The sequence below is a fragment of the Pristiophorus japonicus genome, unplaced genomic scaffold, assembly GCF_044704955.1.
Source record: "Pristiophorus japonicus isolate sPriJap1 unplaced genomic scaffold, sPriJap1.hap1 HAP1_SCAFFOLD_29, whole genome shotgun sequence".
NCBI classification, from domain to species: domain Eukaryota; kingdom Metazoa; phylum Chordata; class Chondrichthyes; family Pristiophoridae; genus Pristiophorus; species Pristiophorus japonicus.
Window position 1 is genome coordinate 3,205,157 of NW_027252668.1, and position 18,823 is coordinate 3,223,979.

Below are 18,823 nucleotides of genomic sequence, written 5' to 3' on the forward strand. Positions count from 1 at the left end.
GCATTTGCCCACTCACCTAACCTGTCCAAGTCACCCTGCAGCCTCTTAGCGTTATCCTCACAGCTCAAACCACCACCCAATTTAGTGTCATCTGCAAACTTGAAAATATTACACTCAATTCCGTCATCTCAATCATTAATGTTAATAGCTGGGGTCCCAGCACTGAGCCCTCCGGCACCCCACTAGTCACTGCCTGTCATCTGAAAAGGACCCGTTTATCCCGACTCTCTGCTTCCTGTCTGCCAACCAGTTCTCTATCCATGTCAGTACATTACCCCCAATACCACGTGCTTTAATTTTGTACACCAATCTCTTGTGTTGGACCTTGTCAAAAGCCTTTTGAAAGTCCAAATACACCACATCCACTGGTTCTCCCATCTCCACTCTACTCGTTACATCCTCAAAAAATTATAGACGATTTGTCAAGCATGATTTCCCTTTCATAAATCCTTGCTGACTTGGACCGATTCTGTCACTGCTTTCCAAATGTGCTGCTATTTCATCTTTATCTATGTATCTATCTGTGTGCTGTCAGTGTCCGGTATGGGTGTATGTATCTATCTCTATGCCTGTCAATCTCTGGTATGGGAGTATGTATCTTTCACTGTGCCTACAATCTCTGGTCTGGGAGTATGCACCTATCTCTGCGCCTGTCAGTATGTATCTCTCTGTCCCTGCCAGTGCCTGGTAAGGGATTAAGTATCTATCTGTGTGCCCATCAGTGTCTGGTATAGGAGTATGTATCTATCTGTGTCTTTCATTCTCTGGTCTGGGCGTATGTATCTTTCTGTTTGCCAGTCAGTGTCGCGTATGGCAGTATGTATCTATCTCTATGCCTGTCAATCTCTGGTATGGGAGTACGTATCTATCTTTGTGTCTTCCATTCACTGGTACGCGAGTGTGTATCTATCACTGTGCCTGTCAGTTTCTGGTACGAGAGCACGTATCTATCTCTGTGCCTGTCATTCCCTGGTCTGGGAGTATGTATCTAACTCTGTACATATCAGTCTCTGGTATGGGAGTATGTATCTTTCACTGTGCCTGTCAGTGTCTGGTGTGGGAGTATTTATCTATCTCTATGCCGGTCAGTCTCTGGTACGGGAGTGCGTATCTATCTCTGTGCCTGCTATTCTCTGGTATGGGAATATGTATTTATCTGTGTGCCTGTCATTTTCTGGTAAGGGAGTATGTATCTATCTCTGCGCCTACAATCTCTGGTATGGGATTATGTATCTATCTGTGTGCAAGTCAGTCTCTGGTCTGGGAGTATGCATCTATCTCTGCGCCTGTCAGTATGTATCTCTCTGTCCCTGCCAGTGCCTGGTATGGGATTAAGTATCTATCTGTGTGCACATCAGTCTCCGGTATGGGAGTATGTATCTATCTCTGTCAGTGTCTGGTATGGGGGTATGTATCTATCTCTGTGCATGTCAGTCTCTGGTATGGGGGAATGTATCTATCTGTGTCTTTCATTCTCTGGTCTGGGCATATGTACCTTTCTGTTTGCCAGTCAGTGTCGCGTATGGCAGTATGTATCTATCTCTATGCCTGTCAATCTCTGGTATGGGAGTACGTATCTATCTTTGTGTCTTCCATTCACTGGTACGCGAGTGTGTATCTATCACTGTGCCTGTCAGTTTCTGGCACGCGAGTATGTATCTATCTGTGTGCAAGACAGTCTCTGGTATGGGAGTATCGCCCCAGAAGACGCGAGGGCCCGGGGCAGCATGGGCCAGCCCACACTGCAATATGTGTGCGCAATATGTCTTTGCAGCAGAGCTGGTCTCCAGTCATCTTGCCACTGGACCAAGACCTAGCTCTGTCATGTCCGTGTGGTGGCTGGTGTGCAACGGTCACCAAACATTAAAAAAATCCACGCACAGCAATCTTTCACCTTTTAAGATTTAGTTCGGGACCTAGAATATTATGTCCTTCATTGAAACACCTTTGAACTTTCTGGTGTGGAAGCAAATCATCCTCGACTCGAGGGACTACCTATGATGATGATGGTAGTATGTATCTATCTCCATGCCTGTCAGTCTCTAGTATGGGAGTATATATCTATCTCTGAGCCTGTCATTCTCTGGTATGGGAATATGTATCTATCATTGCGCCTCTCACTCTCTGGTATGGGAGTAAGTATCTATTTCAAAAGGCTTTTGACAAGGTCCCGCACAAGAGATTGGTGTACAAAATCAAAGCGTATGGTATTGGGGGTAATGTACTGACGTGGATAGAGAACTGGTTGGCAAACAGGAAGCAGAGAGTCGGGATAAACAGGTCCTTTTCAGAATGGCAGGCAGTTACTAGTGGGGTGCCGCAGGGCTCAGTGCTGGGACCCCAGCTCTTTACAATAAACATTAACGATTTGGATGAAGGAATTGAGTGTAATATCTCCAAGTTTGCGGATGACACTAAACTGGGTGGCGGTGTGAGCTGTGAGGAGGACGCTAAGAGGCTGAATGGTGACTTGGACAGATTAGGTGAGTGGGCAAATACAGGCCGATGCAGTATAATGTGGATAAATGTGAGGTTATCCATTTTGGGGGCAAAAACACAAAGGCAGAATATTATCTGAACGGCGGCAGACAAGAAAAATGGGCGGTGCAACGAGACCTGGATGTCATGGTACATCAATCACTGAAAGTGGGCATGCAGATACAGCAGGCGGTAAAGAAGGCAAATGGTATGTTGGCCTTCATAGCTAGGGAATTTGAATATAGGAGCAGGGAGGTCTTACTGCAATTGTACAGGGCCTTAGTGAGGCCTCACCAGGAATATTGTGTTCACTTTTGGTCTCCTAGTCTGAGGAAGGACGTTCTTGCTGCTGAGGGAGTGCAGCAAAGGTTCACCAGACTGATTCCAGGGATGGCTGGGCTGTCATATGAGGAGAGACTGGATCAACTGGGCCTTTATTCACTGGCGTTTAGAAGGATGAGAGGGGATCTCATGTAGAAAAACATAAGGTTCGGACGGGACTGGACAGGTTAGATGCGGGAAGAATGTTCTCGATGTTGGGGAAGTCCAGAACCAGGGGCCATATTCTTAGGATAAGGGGTAAGCCATTTAGGACTGATATGAGGAGAAACTTCTTCACTCAGAGAGTTGTTGACCTGTGGAATTCCCTGCCGCAGAGAGTTGTTGGTGCCAGTTCATTGGATATATTCAAAAGGGAGTTAGATATGGCTCTTAGGGTTAAGGGGATCCAGGGGTATGGAGAGAAAGCAGGAAAGGGGTACTGAAGGAATGATCAGCCATGATCTTATTGAATGGCGGTGTAGGCTCGAAGGGCCGAATGGCCTACTCCTCCACCTATTTTCTATGTTTCTATCTCTGTGCCTGTCATTCTCTGGTCTGGGAGTATGTATCTATCTCTGTGCCAGTCAGTGTCGGGTGTGGGAGTATGTATCCATCTGTGTGCTGTCAGTCTCTGGCGTGGGAGTATGTATCTATATCTGTGCCTGTCATTGTCTGGTATGAGTGAGTGTATCTATCTCTGTGCAGTCAGTCACTGGTATGGGAGTATGTATGTATCTGTGTGCCTGTCAGTATCTTGTACGGGAGTATGTAACTATCTCTCTGCCTGTCAATCTCTGGTATGGGAGTATGTATTTATCTCTGTGCCGGTTAGTGTCTTGTATAGGAGTATGTATCTATCTGTACTGTCCGTTTCCGGTATGGGAGTATGTATCTTTCTCTGTACGAGTCAGAGTTGGGTATGGGAGTATGTATCTATCTCTGTGCCTGCTATTCTCTAGTATGGGAATATGTATTTATCTGTGTGCCGGTCAGTCTATGGTCTGGGAGTATGTATCTATCACTGTGCCATTTAGTCTCTGATATGGGCCTGGTATCTAGCTCTGTGCTTGTCAGTGTCTGGTATGCAGGCATGTTATCTATCTCTGTGCCTATCATAGAAATATAGAAAATAGGTGCAGGAGCAGGCCATTTAGCCCTTCTAGCCTGCAACGCCATTCAATGAGTTCATGGCTGAACATGAAACTTCAGTACCCCCTTCCTGCTTTCTCGCCATACCCCTTGATCCCCCGAGTAGTAAGGACTTCATCTAACTCCCTTTTGAATATATTTAGTGTATTGGCCTCAACTACTTTCTGAGGTAGAGAATTCCACAGGTTCACCACTCTCTGGGTGAAGAAGTTTCTCCTCATCTCGGTCCTAAATGGCTTACCCCTTATCCTTAGACTGTGACCCCTGGTTCTGGACTTCCCCAACATTGGGAACATTCCTCCTGCATCCAACCTGTCCAAACCCATCAATTTTAAAAGTTTCTATGAGGTCCCCTCTCACTCTTCTGAACTCCAGTGAATACAAGCCCAGTTGATCCAGTCTTTCTTGATAGCTCAGTCCCACCATCCCGGGAATCAGTCTGGTGAATCTTCGCTGCACTCCCTCAATAGCAAGAATGTCCTTCCTCAAGTTAGGAGACCAAAACTGTACACAATACTCCAGGTGTGGCCTCACCAAGGCCCTGTACAACTGTAGCAACACCTCCCTGCCCCTGTACTCAAATCCCCTCGCCATGAAGGCCAGCATGCCATTTGCTTTCTTAACCGCCTGCTGTACCTGCATGCCAACCTTCAGTGACTGATGTACCATGACAAACAGGTCTCGTTGCACCTCCCCTTTTCCTAATCTGTCACCATTCAGATAATAGTCTGTCTCTCTGTTTTTACAACCAAAGTGGATAACCTCACATTTATCCACATTATACTTCATCTGCCACGCATTTGCCCACTCACCTAACCTATCCAAGTCACTCTGCAACCTCATAGCATCCTCCTCGCAGCTCACACTGCCACCCAACTTAGTGTCATCCGCAAATTTGGAGATACTACATTTAATCCCCTCGTCTAAATCATTAATGTACAATGTAAACAGCTGAGGCCCCAGCACAGAAGCCTGCGGTACCCCACTAGTCACTGCCTACCATTCTGAAAAGTACCCATTTACTCCTACTCTTATCTTCCTGTCTGACAACCAGTTCACAATCCACGTCATCACACTACCCCCAATCCCATGTGCTCTAACTTTGCACATTAATCTCCTGTGTGGGACCTTGTCGAAAGCCTTCTGAAAGTCCAAATATACCACATCAACTGGTTCTCCTTTGTCCACTTTACTGGAAACATCCTCAAAAAATTCCAGAAGATTTGTCAAGCATGATTTCCCTTTCACAAATCCATGCTGACTTGGAACTATCATGTCACCATTTTCCAAATGCGCTGCTATGACATCCTTAATAATTGATTCCATCATTTTACCCACTACTGAGGTCAGGCTGACTGGTCTATAATTCCCTGCTTTCTCTCTCCCTCCTTTTTTAAAAAGTGGGGTTACATTGGCTACCCTCCACTCGATAGGAACTGATCCAGAGTCAATGGAATGTTGGAAAATGACTGTCAATGCATCCGCTATTTCCAAGGCCACCTCCTTAAGTACTCTGGGATGCAGTCCATCAGGCCCTGGGGATTTATCGGCCTTCAATCCCATCAATTTCCCCAACACAATTTCCTGACTAATAAAGATTTCCCTCAGTTCCTCCTCCTTACTAGACCCTCTGACCCCTTTTATATCCGGAAGGTTGTTTGTGTCCTCCTTAGTGAATACTGAACCAAAGTACTTGTTCAATTGGTCTGCCATTTCTTTGTTCCCCGTTATGACTTCCCCTGATTCTGACTGCAGGGGACCTACGTTTGTCTTTACTAACCTTTTTCTCTTTACATACCTATAGAAACTTTTGCAATCCGTCTTAATGTTCTCTGCAAGCTTCTTCTCATACTCCATTTTCCCTGCTCTAATCAAACCCTTTGTCCTCCTCTGCTGAGTTCTAAATTTCTCCCAGTCCCCAGGTTCGCTGCTATTTCTGGCCAATTTGTATGCCACTTCCTTGGCTTTAATACTATCCCTGATTTCCCTAGATAACCACGGTTGAGCCACCTTCCCTTTTTTATTTTTACGCCAGGCAGGAATGTACAATTGTTGTAATTCATCCATGTGGTCTCTAAATGTCTGCCATTGCCCATCCACAGTCAACCCCTTAAGTATCATTCGCCAATCTATCTTAGCCAATTCACGCCTCATACCTTCAAAGTTACCCTTCTTTAAGTTCTGGACCATGGTCTCTGAATTAACTGTTTCATTCTCCATCGTAATGCAGAATTCCACCATATTATGGTCACTCTTCCCCAAGGGGCCTCGCACAATGAGATTGCTAATTAGTCCTCTCTCATTACACAACACCCAGTCTAAGATGGCCTCCCCCCAGTTGGTTCCTCGACATATTGGTCTAGAAAACCATCCCTTATGCACTCCAGGAAATCCTCCTCCACCGTATTGCTTCCAGTTTGGCTAGCCCAATCTATGTGCATATTAAAGTCACCCATTATAACTGCTGTACCTTTATTGCATGCACTCCTAATTTCCAAACTCTGTTATGGGAGTATGTATCTATCTCTGTGCCAGTCAGTGTCGGGTATGGGAGTATGTATCTATCTCTGTGCCAGTCAGTGTTGGGTATGGGAGTATGTATCTATCTCTGCACCTACAATCTCTGGTATGGAAGTACGTATTTATCTCTGCGCCTGCCATTCTCTGGTATGGGAGTAAGTATCTATCTGTGTGCCTGTCAGTCTCTGGTATCGGAGTATGTATCTAACTCTGTGCCAGTCAGTGTCGGGTGTGGGAGTATGTATCCATCTGTGTGCTGTCAGTCTCTGGTATGGGACTATGTATCTGTGCCAGTCAGTGTCTGGTATGAGAATATGTATCTATCTCTGTGCCTGGTATGCAGGCATGTATCTATCACTGTGCCTGTCAGTCTTTGGTATGGGAGTATGTATCTATCTGTGTGCCTGTCAATCTCGGGTATGGGAGTTTGTATCTATCTCTGTGCCCGTTATTCTCTGGTATAGGAGTACGTGTATATCTCTGTGCTGTCAGTCTCTGGTGTGGGAGAATGTAACTATCTGTGTGTCCGGTGGTGTCCAGTATGGGACTATGTATCTATTCATGTGCCGATCAGTTTCTGGTAGGGAGTATGTATCTATCTCTGTGCCGGTCAGTCTCTGGTATGCGAGTCTGTATCAATCAGTGCTGTCATGTCTGCTATGGGGGGAATAATCTATTCTCTGTGCCAGTCAGAGTCGTGAATGGGAGTATGTATCTGTCACTGTGCTGTCAATCTCTGGTATGGGAGTATGTATCTATCTGTGTGCTGGTCAGTATGTAACTATCTCAGTGCCTGTCAGTCTCTGGTATGGGAGTATGTATCTATCTCTGTGCCTATCAGTCTGTGGTATGGAAGTATGTATCTATCTCTATGCTTGTCATGGTATGGGAGTATGTATCTATCTCTTTGCCTGTCAGTCTCTGGTATGGGAATAGGTATCTATTTCTGTGCCCATCAGTGTCTACTACTGGAGTGTATATCTATCTCTGTGCAAGTCTGTCTCTGGTATGGGAGTGTGTATCTGTCTACATAAGAAATAGGAGAAAGAGTAGACCATACGGCCCCTCGAGCCTGCTCCGCCATTTAATACGATCATGCCTGATCCGTTCATGGACTCAGCTTCACTTCCCTCCCCGCGTCCCATAATCCCTTATCGGTTAAGAAATTGTCTTAAATTTATTCAATGACCCAGCTTCCACAGCTCTCTGAAGCAATGAATTTACAACCCTCTGATATGAGGAAATTACTCCTCATCTCAGTTTTAAATGGGCTGCCACTAATTCTACGATTATGCCTATAATATCTCCAAGTTTACAGATGACACTAAACGGTTGCGGTGTGAGCTGTGAAGGGGACGCTAAGAGGCTGCAGGGTGACTTAGACAGGTTAGGTGAGTGGGCAAATGCATGGCAGATGCAGTATAATGTGGATAAATGTGAGCTTATCCACTTTTGGGGGCTAAAACGCAAATACAGATTATCTGAATGGTGGCAGATTAGGAAAAGGGGAGATGCAACGAGACCTGGGTGTCATGGTTCATCAGTCATTGAAAGTTGGCATGCAGGTACAGCAGGTGGTAAAGAAGGCAAATGGTATGTTGGCCTTCATAGCTAGGGGATTTGAGTATAGGAGCAGGGAGGTCTTACTGCAGTTGTACAAGGCCTTGGGGAATTCTCACCTGGAATATTGTGTTCAATTTTGGTCTCCTAATCTGAGGAAAGACATTCTTGCTATTGAGGGAGTGCAGCAATGATTCACCAGACTGATTCCTGGACTGACATATGAGGAGAGACTGGATCAACTGGGCCTTTATACATTGGAGTTTAGAAGGATGAGAGGGGATCTCAGAAACATAAAAGATTCTGACAGGATGGGACGAGACAGGTTAGATGCGGGTAGATTGTTCCCGATGTTGGGGAAGTCCAGAACCAGGGGACACAGTCTTAGGATAAGGGGTAGGCCATTTAGGACTGAGATGAGGAGAAACTTCTTCACTCAGAGAATTGTTAACCTGTGGAATTCCCTGCCACAGAGAGTTGTTGATGCCAGTTCATTGGATATGTTCAAGAGGGAGTTAGATATGGCCCTTACAGCTAAAGGGATCAAGGATCAAGGATCGCTGCCTTACCCCGGGCCGCGGGCTCTCCATTCCCGGCTGTTTGACACCATCTTCTTTCGCTCACTGAGTGAATGGCGATCACAGGCAGGACTGGGGGAGGGGAGGGAGCATGCGCTCTTCTGCTCACTGGGAATCGACACAGGGGGCGGGGCTGAGCCGCGCATGCGCAGCTCTCTGCAATAATTCAGCCTGTAAAAATCAAAGTGCACCTTTCCCAATTTACTTTTATCAGAATCTGACAAAGGAACTGGGCCTGGGGGGAAAGGACAGAGAATGATTAAAGCTGGGAGCCTTGTCCCTTGGAAATGCTCAATTTGGGATCATTCCGTGCAGGGTGTTTCTCTCTCCATGAGCCCGTCTTCACAAAGCAATCCTGCAGAAAGATCGGAGGGACGAGGGAGTGGGAGTGTTTGCTGGGACCGTGCAGGAGTTAATATCTGACAGAAAGAGTCCGAGATTAGTTTAAACACTCTCAATGTAATCAAGAGGTTATAGGTAGGGAGGAACTTATTACAATCACTGTCACTAATGAAGTAATACTCGGTAAAATAATGGGACTAAAGGTGGACAGGTCCCCTGGGCCTGATGGCTGACATCCTGTGGTCTTAAGAAATGTGGCTGTAGAGATAGTGGATGCATTGTTTGTAATCTACCAAAATTCACTGGATTCTGGGGAGGTCCTAGCAGATTGGAAAATTGCAAATGTTTAAAAAAGAAGGCAAACAAAAAGCAGGAAACTATCAACCAGTTAGCCGAACATCTGTTGTTGTGAAAATGCTGGAGTCCATTATTAAGGAAGCAGTAGCATGACATTTGGAAAAGCATGATTCAATCAAACAGAGTCAGCATGGTTTTATGAAAGGGAAATCACGTTTGATAAATTTGCTGGAGGTCATTGAGGATGTAACAAGCACGGTAGATAAGGGGCAGCCTGTGGATGTGGTGTATTTGGATTTCCAGCAGGCATTCGATAAGGTGCCACATAAGTGGTTACTGCACAAGATAAAAGCTCATGGGATTGGGAGCAATATATTAGCATGGATAGAGAATTGGCTAACTAACAGAAAACAGAGAGTCAGGATAAATGGGTCATTTTATGATTGGCAAACAGTGATGAGTGGAGTGCCACAGGGATCGGTGCTGGGTCCTCAACTATTTACAATCAATATTAATGACTTGGATGAAGGGGCCGAGTTTAATTTAGCCAAGTTTGCTGGTGATACAAAGATGGGTGGGAAAGCAAATTGTGATGAGGACACAGTAGATATGCAAAGGGATCTCGACAGGCTAAGTGAGTGTGCACACATTTGGCAGATAAGAACATAAGACCATAAGAAATAGGAGCAGGAGTAGGCCATATGGCTCCTCGAGCCTGCTCCGCCATTTAATATAATCATGGCTGATCCGCTCATAGACTCAGGTCCACTTCCAGATGGAGTATAATGTGGGAAAATGAGAGGTTATCCATTTTGGCAGAAATAATAGAAAAGAAAATTATAATTTAAATGGAGAAAAACTGCAACATGCAGTAGTACAGAGAGCCCTGGGGGTCCTTGTACATGAAACACAAAAAGTTTGCATGCAGGTACAGCAAGTAATCAGGAAGTCAAATGGAATGTTGGCCTTTATTGCAAGAAGGATAGAGTCTAAAAGCAGAGAAGTCCTGCTGTACAGGGTATTGGTAATGCCACACCTGGAGTACCGTGTACAGTTTTGGTCTACGTATTTAAGGAAGGATATACTTACATTGGAGGCTGTTCAGAGAAGGTTCACTCGGTTGATTCCGGAGATGAGGGGGTTGAGTTATGAGGATAGGTTTGAGTAGGTTGGATCTGTACACATTGGAGATCAGAAGAATGAGAGGTGATCTTATTGAAACTTATAAAATAATAAGGGGGCTTGACAAGGTGGATGCAGAGAGGATATTTCCACATGGGGCAACTAAAACTAGGTTACATAGTTTTAGAATAAGGGACCGCCCATTTAAAATTGGGATGAGGAGGAATTTCTTCTCTCAGAGGGTTGTAGATCTATGGAATTATCTGCCCCAGACAACTGTGAAGGCTTTGTCATTGAATATATTTAAGGCGGAGATAGACAGATTTTTGATCGATAAGGGAGTAAATGGTTATGGGGAGGGAGCAGGGAAGTGGAGCTGAGTCCATGATCAGATCAGCCGTGATCTTATTGAATGGCAGAGCAGGCTCGAGGAGCTAAATGGTCTAATCCTGTTCCGATTTGTTATGTTCTTATGGCCCTGGGCTGCACGATTGCAGAGAGTTCAACAGGCAAGCGAGCGATAAATGTGGGACATTGTTTCTCTCACTCTCTGACACTGATTCTCTCACTCTCTGACATTAATAATGTGTCTGTCTCTGGTACAATATCAGTGAGAGAGGAGACTGCATCTTCTGTCTCTCCAATGGGAACTTTCAGAATAAAACGGGACTTCACAGGTCAGTCTGGAACTGATACTGTGCATGTCTTCTGTGTCTCACCGCCCGACCTCGCAATCTCCTGTCTCTCGCTCAGCCCTCTCCCCTTTCTCTGCATCTCTGTTGCTATCCCTCTCTCTTGTACTTTTTGTGAAGGTGGGATACTGTTATTTAGCGTGATGTGGAAACACTGTTGGAAGTGCAAGACTGATAATGTCTCTGTTTCTCTCTGGTGCAATACGTGAAGGTGTGGCACTGTTACTGAGCGTATTATGAAGACACTGATACAAAGTGTAAAACTGATACTGTATCTGTCTCTGTGTCTTTTTCCGCTGATGCTGTACATTAATGTGTGATACTATTATTGAGAGTAATATGGAGACACAGTTCGGTAGTTTAAGATTGATACTGTGTGTGTCTCTCTGTCGCTCTCTCTGATAGCCATCTCTGGGCGTTGAGTATGGATGGATAGGGCACCAGTTACTGTTATATGTCCCTCATTTTCTGAGGAGAGAGAGACAAAGAGAGGCTGCAGGGGCGGTGAGCTCATAATTTGTATTTTCATGTTAGTCAAACATATTTCTGCATTAGAACAATAACAACTTAAAAGCAGATATGGGTTAAGCCAGCCACAGCTGTGATTGGCTCCTGCCCCTGAATCTGGGAACAGACACTGTGAGGAGCGCCGGCCTCAGAGTGTTTAACACTTACTGAGCTGGGAAACTACAACTGACCCGAGAATCGGCAGCACAGCCGAGCGGAGAGGAAAACCTGTGCTGGGAACTGTAAATCTGGGAACAGTTTGTGCTGTGAATGTGCAGATTTCAACATTGTGTGAGCGAGAGTGTGTTAAAGGGACGGGCGGGTTAGACTAATGTCACTGTGTTTGTGTGTCCGCTCTCATCGCCGGATTTCAGAGTCCCTCTTGTGTAAAATTCAAAGATTTCCCCGTCACAGGATCGCCCTGCTGCCCTGCTCAGGCCTGAAGTGGGAATGAATCAGAAAGTTTGATTTGATTTCAAATTTCAGTCAAAAAACAGAGAAAATATCCGCGATCGGCTGAGAGAGCGCGACCAGTGCAGCAATGAAACGGGTTTAAATCGAAATTACTGCCTTCAATTCGGATGGAACTTTCTCGGCAGCAAACATCCCGGTCTTCGGGATAGAAAGAGGCCAGTCTGGGAATGTGGAGGGCCCGAGTTGAATTGGAATCGGAGAGTTAGTGAGGAGAGAGAAACACAGAGAGGCTGGAGGGGCCGGGAGCTGACAGCAGGATGTCTCCTCCCCGTCCGCTCGCTGCCTTTAAGTTGCTCTGTGTCGCCGCCTCTCGTTTCATTTCTGACCCAGCTCTGACTGTCAGAGACATTTTCGAGAGTCGCGGACATGACTGATACTGCAGCCGCCGAAACGGCTCCTCCTGCCGCCGTCGCTCAAACCAAGGCTCCCAGCAAGAAGAAGAAGGCGACTCCCCGCTCCGGGCCAGCCGGTCCCAGGTTGGGCGACCAGATCCTCAAGGTTGTGGCTGATGGCAAGGATCGCAGGGGAATGTCCCTGGCCGCGATAAAGAAGACTCTGGCGGCCAAAGGCGTCGATGTGGAGAAGCGCGGCTTCCAGATCAGGTCCAGTATCAAGAAGAATGTGATGAATGGTTCCCTGAAGCAGATCAAGGGCACGGGCGCCTCGGGCTCATTCAAAATCGCTAATACAGATCCCCAGGGGAAAGTGGGAAAGAAGGTGAAGAAGCCAGCAGCCAAGAAATCTCCAGCAAAGAAAGCAGCAGCCAAGAAATCTCCAGCAAAGAAAGCAGCAGCCAAGAAATCTCCAGCAAAGAAAGCAGCAACCAAGAAATCTCCAGCAAAGAAAGCAACAGCCAAGAAATCTCCATCAAAGAAAGCAGCAGCCAAGAAAACGAGCACCAAGAAGGCGCTAACAGCAAAAAAGACAGCGAAAGGGCCGGCTGGGAAGAAGGCGGCGGCAAAGAAGCCCAAGAGCCTCAAGAAAGTGAAGGCGGCCAAAAAGGTGGAGAACCCGAGGGTCAAGGCCACGTCCAAATCAGCAAAGGCCAAGAAAGCAGCGCCCAAAAAAAAATAAAAAGGCAACTTCTAAACATTTCAACCCAAAGGCTCTTTTCAGAGCCACCCACGCCTCTCAAAAAAGAGCTGATCCCGGAATCAAATAATCCCTGTCCCGGGCTCAGATTCCAGATAGAAATCATTGAAAATGACCCCGGGATCCCTAGTGACTCGTTGGCATTGGCTGCACCCCACCGTGCCTCCAGTGTCTGCACCCACCCCTCCCCCATTGTCTGCACCCGCCCCTCCCCCAGTGTCTGCACCCACCCCTCCCCCAGTGCCTGCACCCACCCCTCCCTCACTGTCTGCACCCACCCCCTCCCCCAGTGTCTGCACCCGCCCCTCCCACAGTGTCTGCATCCACCCCTCCCCCAGTGCCTACAATAAAACAGAGAATGGGATGTCCGCCCCGGGCCTCACTGTAACTGGGGTTTGAGTCCGGCTCCAGTCTCAGTTCCTGGTCATTGTCATTTCACAGATTCAGGGGGAAGAGTCTCTGTGAGACGATGGGACTGGCGGCGATATCTCGCCTCACAACTCAAACCCCAAACTCCAGATTCTCCAAATCAGCTGGAATAAGGTGTTTGTAAACTGCTGAACCGGTCTGTGAGAGGAGATGGAATAAGGTCTGAGATTGATAGGGAACGGACTATATAGGCGGGAATATTCCTGATAATTGTACCAGGACCTTATTTAAAAGCTTCTGGTCCCGAGAAGCCTTGAATATGAATTCCGAGTCTGTAAGGGTTTGTGCGGAGCGCTGTGTATCGGTTGTATTGTGGAGAAAACAATTTGAAATTGGCGGTTGCAGAAAGCTGGAGGTGGAGCTGGAAGATCAGAGGCCGCGCTCTGCTCTGTCTCTCAATCTTGATTCTGTCTCCTCCCCTGCCGCGCTCTCTGTTTAACCTCTCACTCTGTCTCCTCCCCTTCCCGCCTCTCTCACTCTGGGCTTTCTCAGTCAGGTCGGGGCCGGCTCTATAAAAAAGGAGCCAGGAGCAGTTGGCTCCTCATTCAGCGACAGTTTGAGTGAAGAATCATCATGTCTGGACGAGGTAAAGGAGGCAAAGGACTGGGCAAAGGCGGAGCCAAGCGGCACCGTAAAGTGCTCCGTGATAACATCCAGGGCATCACCAAACCCGCTATCCGCCGCCTGGCTCGCCGTGGCGGTGTCAAGCGGATCTCGGGCCTCATCTACGAGGAGACCCGTGGGGTGCTGAAGGTTTTCCTGGAGAATGTCATCAGGGACGCCGTCACCTACACCGAGCACGCCAAGCGCAAGACGGTCACTGCCATGGATGTGGTGTACGCTCTCAAACGCCAGGGCCGCACTCTCTATGGATTCGGCGGCTGAACAACTCCACCCTTTCCACCCAGCACAACACAAAGGCTCTTTTAAGAGCCACCCACCGCCTCACAAAGACAGCAATGACTTGGGGATGGTTTTGTGGACAATTTGGGTGGGAAATTATTTGAGTTATTTATTTAATGGAAAGTAACACGCCGAGTTATGTAGCGCCTTACACGGCCATCGGACTTCTCAAAGCCAATAAAGTACTTTTGCAGTGTAGTCGTTTTAGGAATATGGGAAAAATTAAATATTTTAGAACAATAGTAACATGAGATCAGAAACTCCGGGTGTCCCGGTCACAATCAGCGGGCGGCGATACACAGTTTCCCCTCACAGATAATCCTGTTATGTTGTGAGCTTTGTGTGAGAATCGGTGAAACGGGACGGCACTGGCGGGATGGATGCGGGACTTTGTGTTTACAGGATGCAGTGACCGGGGAATTATTCCCGCCCGCTACAGACCCATCAGGGAATGGGACAGAATTCAAACCGGAATGTTAAAGAGAATGGGATTGGTGATTTATAATGGGGCACAATCGAGGTTATAAAGAGCCGAATTCTTAAATTGCTGGCGGGAAATTAGAGTTTCTTTAATCTGTTCGTTGAGACACGCCAAGCGAGTCACCATCATGCCCAAAGATATTCAGCTGGCCCGCCGCATCCGCGGGGAGCGCGCCTAGACTCCCCCTGCCCGGGCTCTAAGCTTTAGCATCAAGTGCAACAACGGTTCTTTTCAGAGCCACCAAATCAGCAAAGGAAAGAGCTGCGACCGGCTTCACGCAAACTGTCCTGTGTACACTCCGTGCACGTCTTGTGTTACTATAACTGGGGCTTTATGTAGTGCAGGCGGTGATTATCTGGCTTTGATCCAGGTATCAATGCGAGTCAGATGCCCAGTATACCGACTGCACCCGCCCAATCTGGGTCGCTAACTATAAGTGGGAGATCTGATAGTGAATTGATCCCACTGCACAGACCGGAATAGATTCCAGAGAGGGGACGAGCTGCCTGTAATCTGTATCTCACCTTTAACCCAGCTCTTAATGCGGGGACAGGTCGGATATAATTTGTAATATTTTAAATTAGCCATGAGCTGGAATTCCATCCTTCTGTACGCAAATTTAAAAAAAGGGTTAAAGTCCGCATGGATCAATGTGTTCAGAATGTATACATTTCTCCCGATGGAATTATTGCCCCTATAAAAGTCAGTAAGCTCATCAACCGTTCATTCCTTTATACTGTTTTTTATCATCCGGTTCATATTCGGCTGTCCCAACATGTTCAATGACTAGCGGTCTGACGTTCAGCTTCCGTCTGTTTTGTATTAAATTAGACCAGGGACAATTGTGATCCACAGAACAGAAAGCAGCCCTTTCATAGATAGTGTGGGTGGCTCTGAAAAGAGCCTTTGGGTTATTAGATTAAATCCTGTCCGCTTTACTTGCCCTTGGACGCACTGGCGGTTTTCTTGGGCAGCAGCACTGCCTGGATATTAGGCAGCACCCCGCCCTGAGCGATGGTCACCTTTCCCAGCAGCTTGTTGAGTTCCTCGTCGTTGCGGATGGCCAGCTGCAAGTGTCTGGGGATGATGCGGGTCTTCTTGTTGTCGCGGGCCGCGTTGCCGGCCAGCTCCAGGATTTCAGCGGTCAGATACTCGAGCACAGCAGCCATGTAGACCGGGGCTCCGGCACCCACACGCTCAGCGTAGTTCCCCTTTCGCAGATGCCTGTGAACACGGCCCACAGGGAACTGCAGTCCGGCCCGGGAGGAGCGAGACTTGGCCTTGGCCCGAACTTTACCGCCAGTTTTTCCTCTCCCAGACATTTCCACAATCCACACGTTCAGAGTAAGAATGAGAAACTCCTCCCACATCTGCCTTTCTTGTACCTTCTCTAGGAATGCAGGGAGCGAATTTGTGATTGGCCGCTCGGTGGTGAATTTCATTGGTCTTTTCAGGTGACCAATCACAGTCTGTTTAGTCCACCAATGAAAGTAGGGCGGAAATTACTGTCTCCAACAGTCAGAATATCGATTTTTAATTCAAAAACCCCGCCAAGAAATTTTAAAATAGCGGATTATGTTAATATAAATTCAACATTAGTCAAAGATTTCCCAACACGTTTTAATTAATTTTGTCTTTTACATATTCCCCTTGCAAGTTCCAGGCTGTTACAATCAGGATTAAATTCGGGTACTATTTCAAACTGTCTAATGGGCGGGAATCAAACCCCACCGATTCTGTAACGGGACACATTCCAACTCAATCTTTGTAAAAGTTGTGTTTCACAGATTATCGATCGAGCCCCTGCAAAGGCGGGAGTGAGCCCAGAACTGGGAGTCCTTCTGTGAAAAGAGAAGAGGAACAGAGTATTCAAACTGCCCCGGTTCTGGTCTCTAAGAACTCCCATTCTGGGTTGTTACACTGCGGGGAGTCTCGGGTTAATCAACGGACTGACCCGCAACAGGAATTGAAAAATAAACTTGAAAAGGGCTTGCGAGAGAGAATGTGTGACTGAAATCTGAGTCTCAGCCCCTAAACAAGCTCTTAATTCGGCAGGCGGTGTAAATGAACATGTCTGAGCAAAGGGAAACAGCGACCAGGGACCGTATTTGTAGTTGGCGGAAAATTCCAGCGACGCTAAGGTGGAACCGGACAGTGAAACTGATATCTGAAAATTCAAAACTAAATCTACAGCTGGAAGTGTAAACATTCTCAAATATACTTGTTCAGGAAATAATTACAGTCAACAGAGTGTAAAGGGAGATGCGTTTGTGCAGCACTTTCAGAGAGGCTGTGGGTGGCTCTTAAAAGAGCCGTTGTGTTTGGGGTTTGATCTGTCAGGACAGCGGACAGTCTCACTTGGAGCTGGTGTACTTGGTCACCGCCTTTGTCCCTTCCGACACGGCGTGCTTGGCCAGCTCCCCGGGCAGCAGCAGGCGCACGGAGGTCTGGATCTCCCGGGAACTGATGGTGCGGCGCTTGTTGTAATGGGCCAGGCGGGAAGCCTCACCCGCGATGCGCTCGAAAATATCGCTCACAAACGAGTTCATGATGCCCATGGCCTTGGAGGAGATGCCGGTGTCGGGGTGAACCTGCTTCATCACTTTGTAGATGTAGATGGCGTAACTTTCCTTCCTCGACTTTCTGCGCCTCTTGCCGCTCTTCGCTGGGGTTTTCTTGATTACTTTCTTGGCGCCTTTCTTGGCGGGACCTGTTTTCTTTTCGTCAGCCATCGTCTTGTTCAGTCAGGCGCAGATTTGGGGAAATTTTGCTCCGAGCCCGTATTATATCTGCAGCCCCACACTCCGCCCACAGCCCTATGCTAATGAGGGATGGGCGAAGGTAATGGTTGTGATTGGCTTGTCAATATCCAGTGTTCTGTATCTCTCTGATTGGATGTTTAAAGAGACCAATCAAATTTGTGCTCGCCACAATCTAACATGGAAACACAGAAAATAGGTGCAGGAGCAGGCCATTCAGCCCTTCTAGCCTGCACCGCCATTCAATGAGTTAATGGCTGAACATGAAACTTCAGTACCCACTTCCTGCTTTCACGCCATACCCCTTGATCCCCCGAGTAGTAAGGACTTCATCTAACTCCCTTTTGAATATATTTAGTGAATTGGCCTCAACTACTTTCTGTGGTAGAGAATTCCACAGGTTCACCACTCTCTGGGTGAAGAAGTTTCTCCTTATCTCGGTCCTAAATGGCTTACCCCTTATCCTTAGACTGTGACCCCTGGTTCTGGACTTCCCCAACATTGGGAACATTCTTCCTGCATCCAACCTGTCCAAACCCGTCAGAATTTTGAACGTTTCTATGAGGTCCCCTCTCACTCTTCTGAACTCCAGTGAATACAAGCCCAGTTGATCCAGTCTTTCTTGATAGATCAGTCCCACCATCCCGGGAATCAGTCTGGTGAATCTTCGCTGCACTCCCTCAATAGCAAGAATGTCCTTCCTCAAGTTAGGAGACCAAAACTGTACACAATACTCCAGGTGTGGCCTCACCAAGGCCCTGTACAACTGTAGCAACACCTCCCTGCCCCTGTACTCAAATCCCCTCGCTATGAAGGCCAACATGCCATTTGCTTTCTTAACCGCCTGCTGTACCTGCATGCCAACCTTCAATGACTGATGTACCATGACACCCAGGTCTCGTTGCACCTTCCCTTTTCCTAATCTGTCACCATTCAGATAATAGTCTGTCTCTCTGTTTTTACCACCAAAGTGGATAACCTCACATTTATCCACATTATACTTCATCTGCCACGCATTTGCCCACTCACCTAACCTATCCAAGTCACTCTGTAGCCTCATAGCATCCTCCTCGCAGCTCACACTGCCACCCAACTTAGTGTCATCCGCAAATTTGGAGA

The 18,823-nt window shown here is 47.2% G+C and overlaps 4 protein-coding genes across 4 annotated transcripts in view; 2 read left to right on the plus strand and 2 right to left on the minus strand.

The window, feature by feature from the left end:
- The window catches only part of LOC139248205 (zinc finger protein 23-like), a 114,888-nt gene that overhangs the window by 42,114 nt on the left and 53,951 nt on the right, over positions 1 to 18,823 (minus strand). The gene's annotated exons all lie outside the window — the stretch shown is intronic.
- On the plus strand, positions 12,407 to 13,114 carry LOC139248126 (histone H1-like). Its single transcript, XM_070871875.1, has one exon. The coding sequence runs from the start codon at positions 12,407 to 12,409 to the stop codon at positions 13,112 to 13,114; it is 708 nt and encodes a 235-aa protein (XP_070727976.1).
- LOC139248194 (histone H4) lies at positions 14,135 to 14,446 on the plus strand. Its single transcript, XM_070871933.1, has one exon. It carries the CDS (start codon positions 14,135 to 14,137, stop codon positions 14,444 to 14,446), a length of 312 nt encoding a protein of 103 aa, XP_070728034.1.
- On the minus strand, positions 15,881 to 16,267 carry LOC139248307 (histone H2A type 2-A-like). The gene has a single exon (XM_070872088.1). The coding sequence runs from the start codon at positions 16,265 to 16,267 to the stop codon at positions 15,881 to 15,883; it is 387 nt and encodes a 128-aa protein (XP_070728189.1).

Bases quoted from the DNA above. Each gene is read 5' to 3' on its own strand.
- LOC139248126 (XM_070871875.1), top strand. From the start codon at position 12,407: ATGACTGATACTGCAGCCGCCGAAACGGCTCCTCCTGCCGCCGTCGCT.
- LOC139248194 (XM_070871933.1), top strand. From the start codon at position 14,135: ATGTCTGGACGAGGTAAAGGAGGCAAAGGACTGGGCAAAGGCGGAGCC.
- LOC139248307 (XM_070872088.1), bottom strand. From the start codon at position 16,267: ATGTCTGGGAGAGGAAAAACTGGCGGTAAAGTTCGGGCCAAGGCCAAG.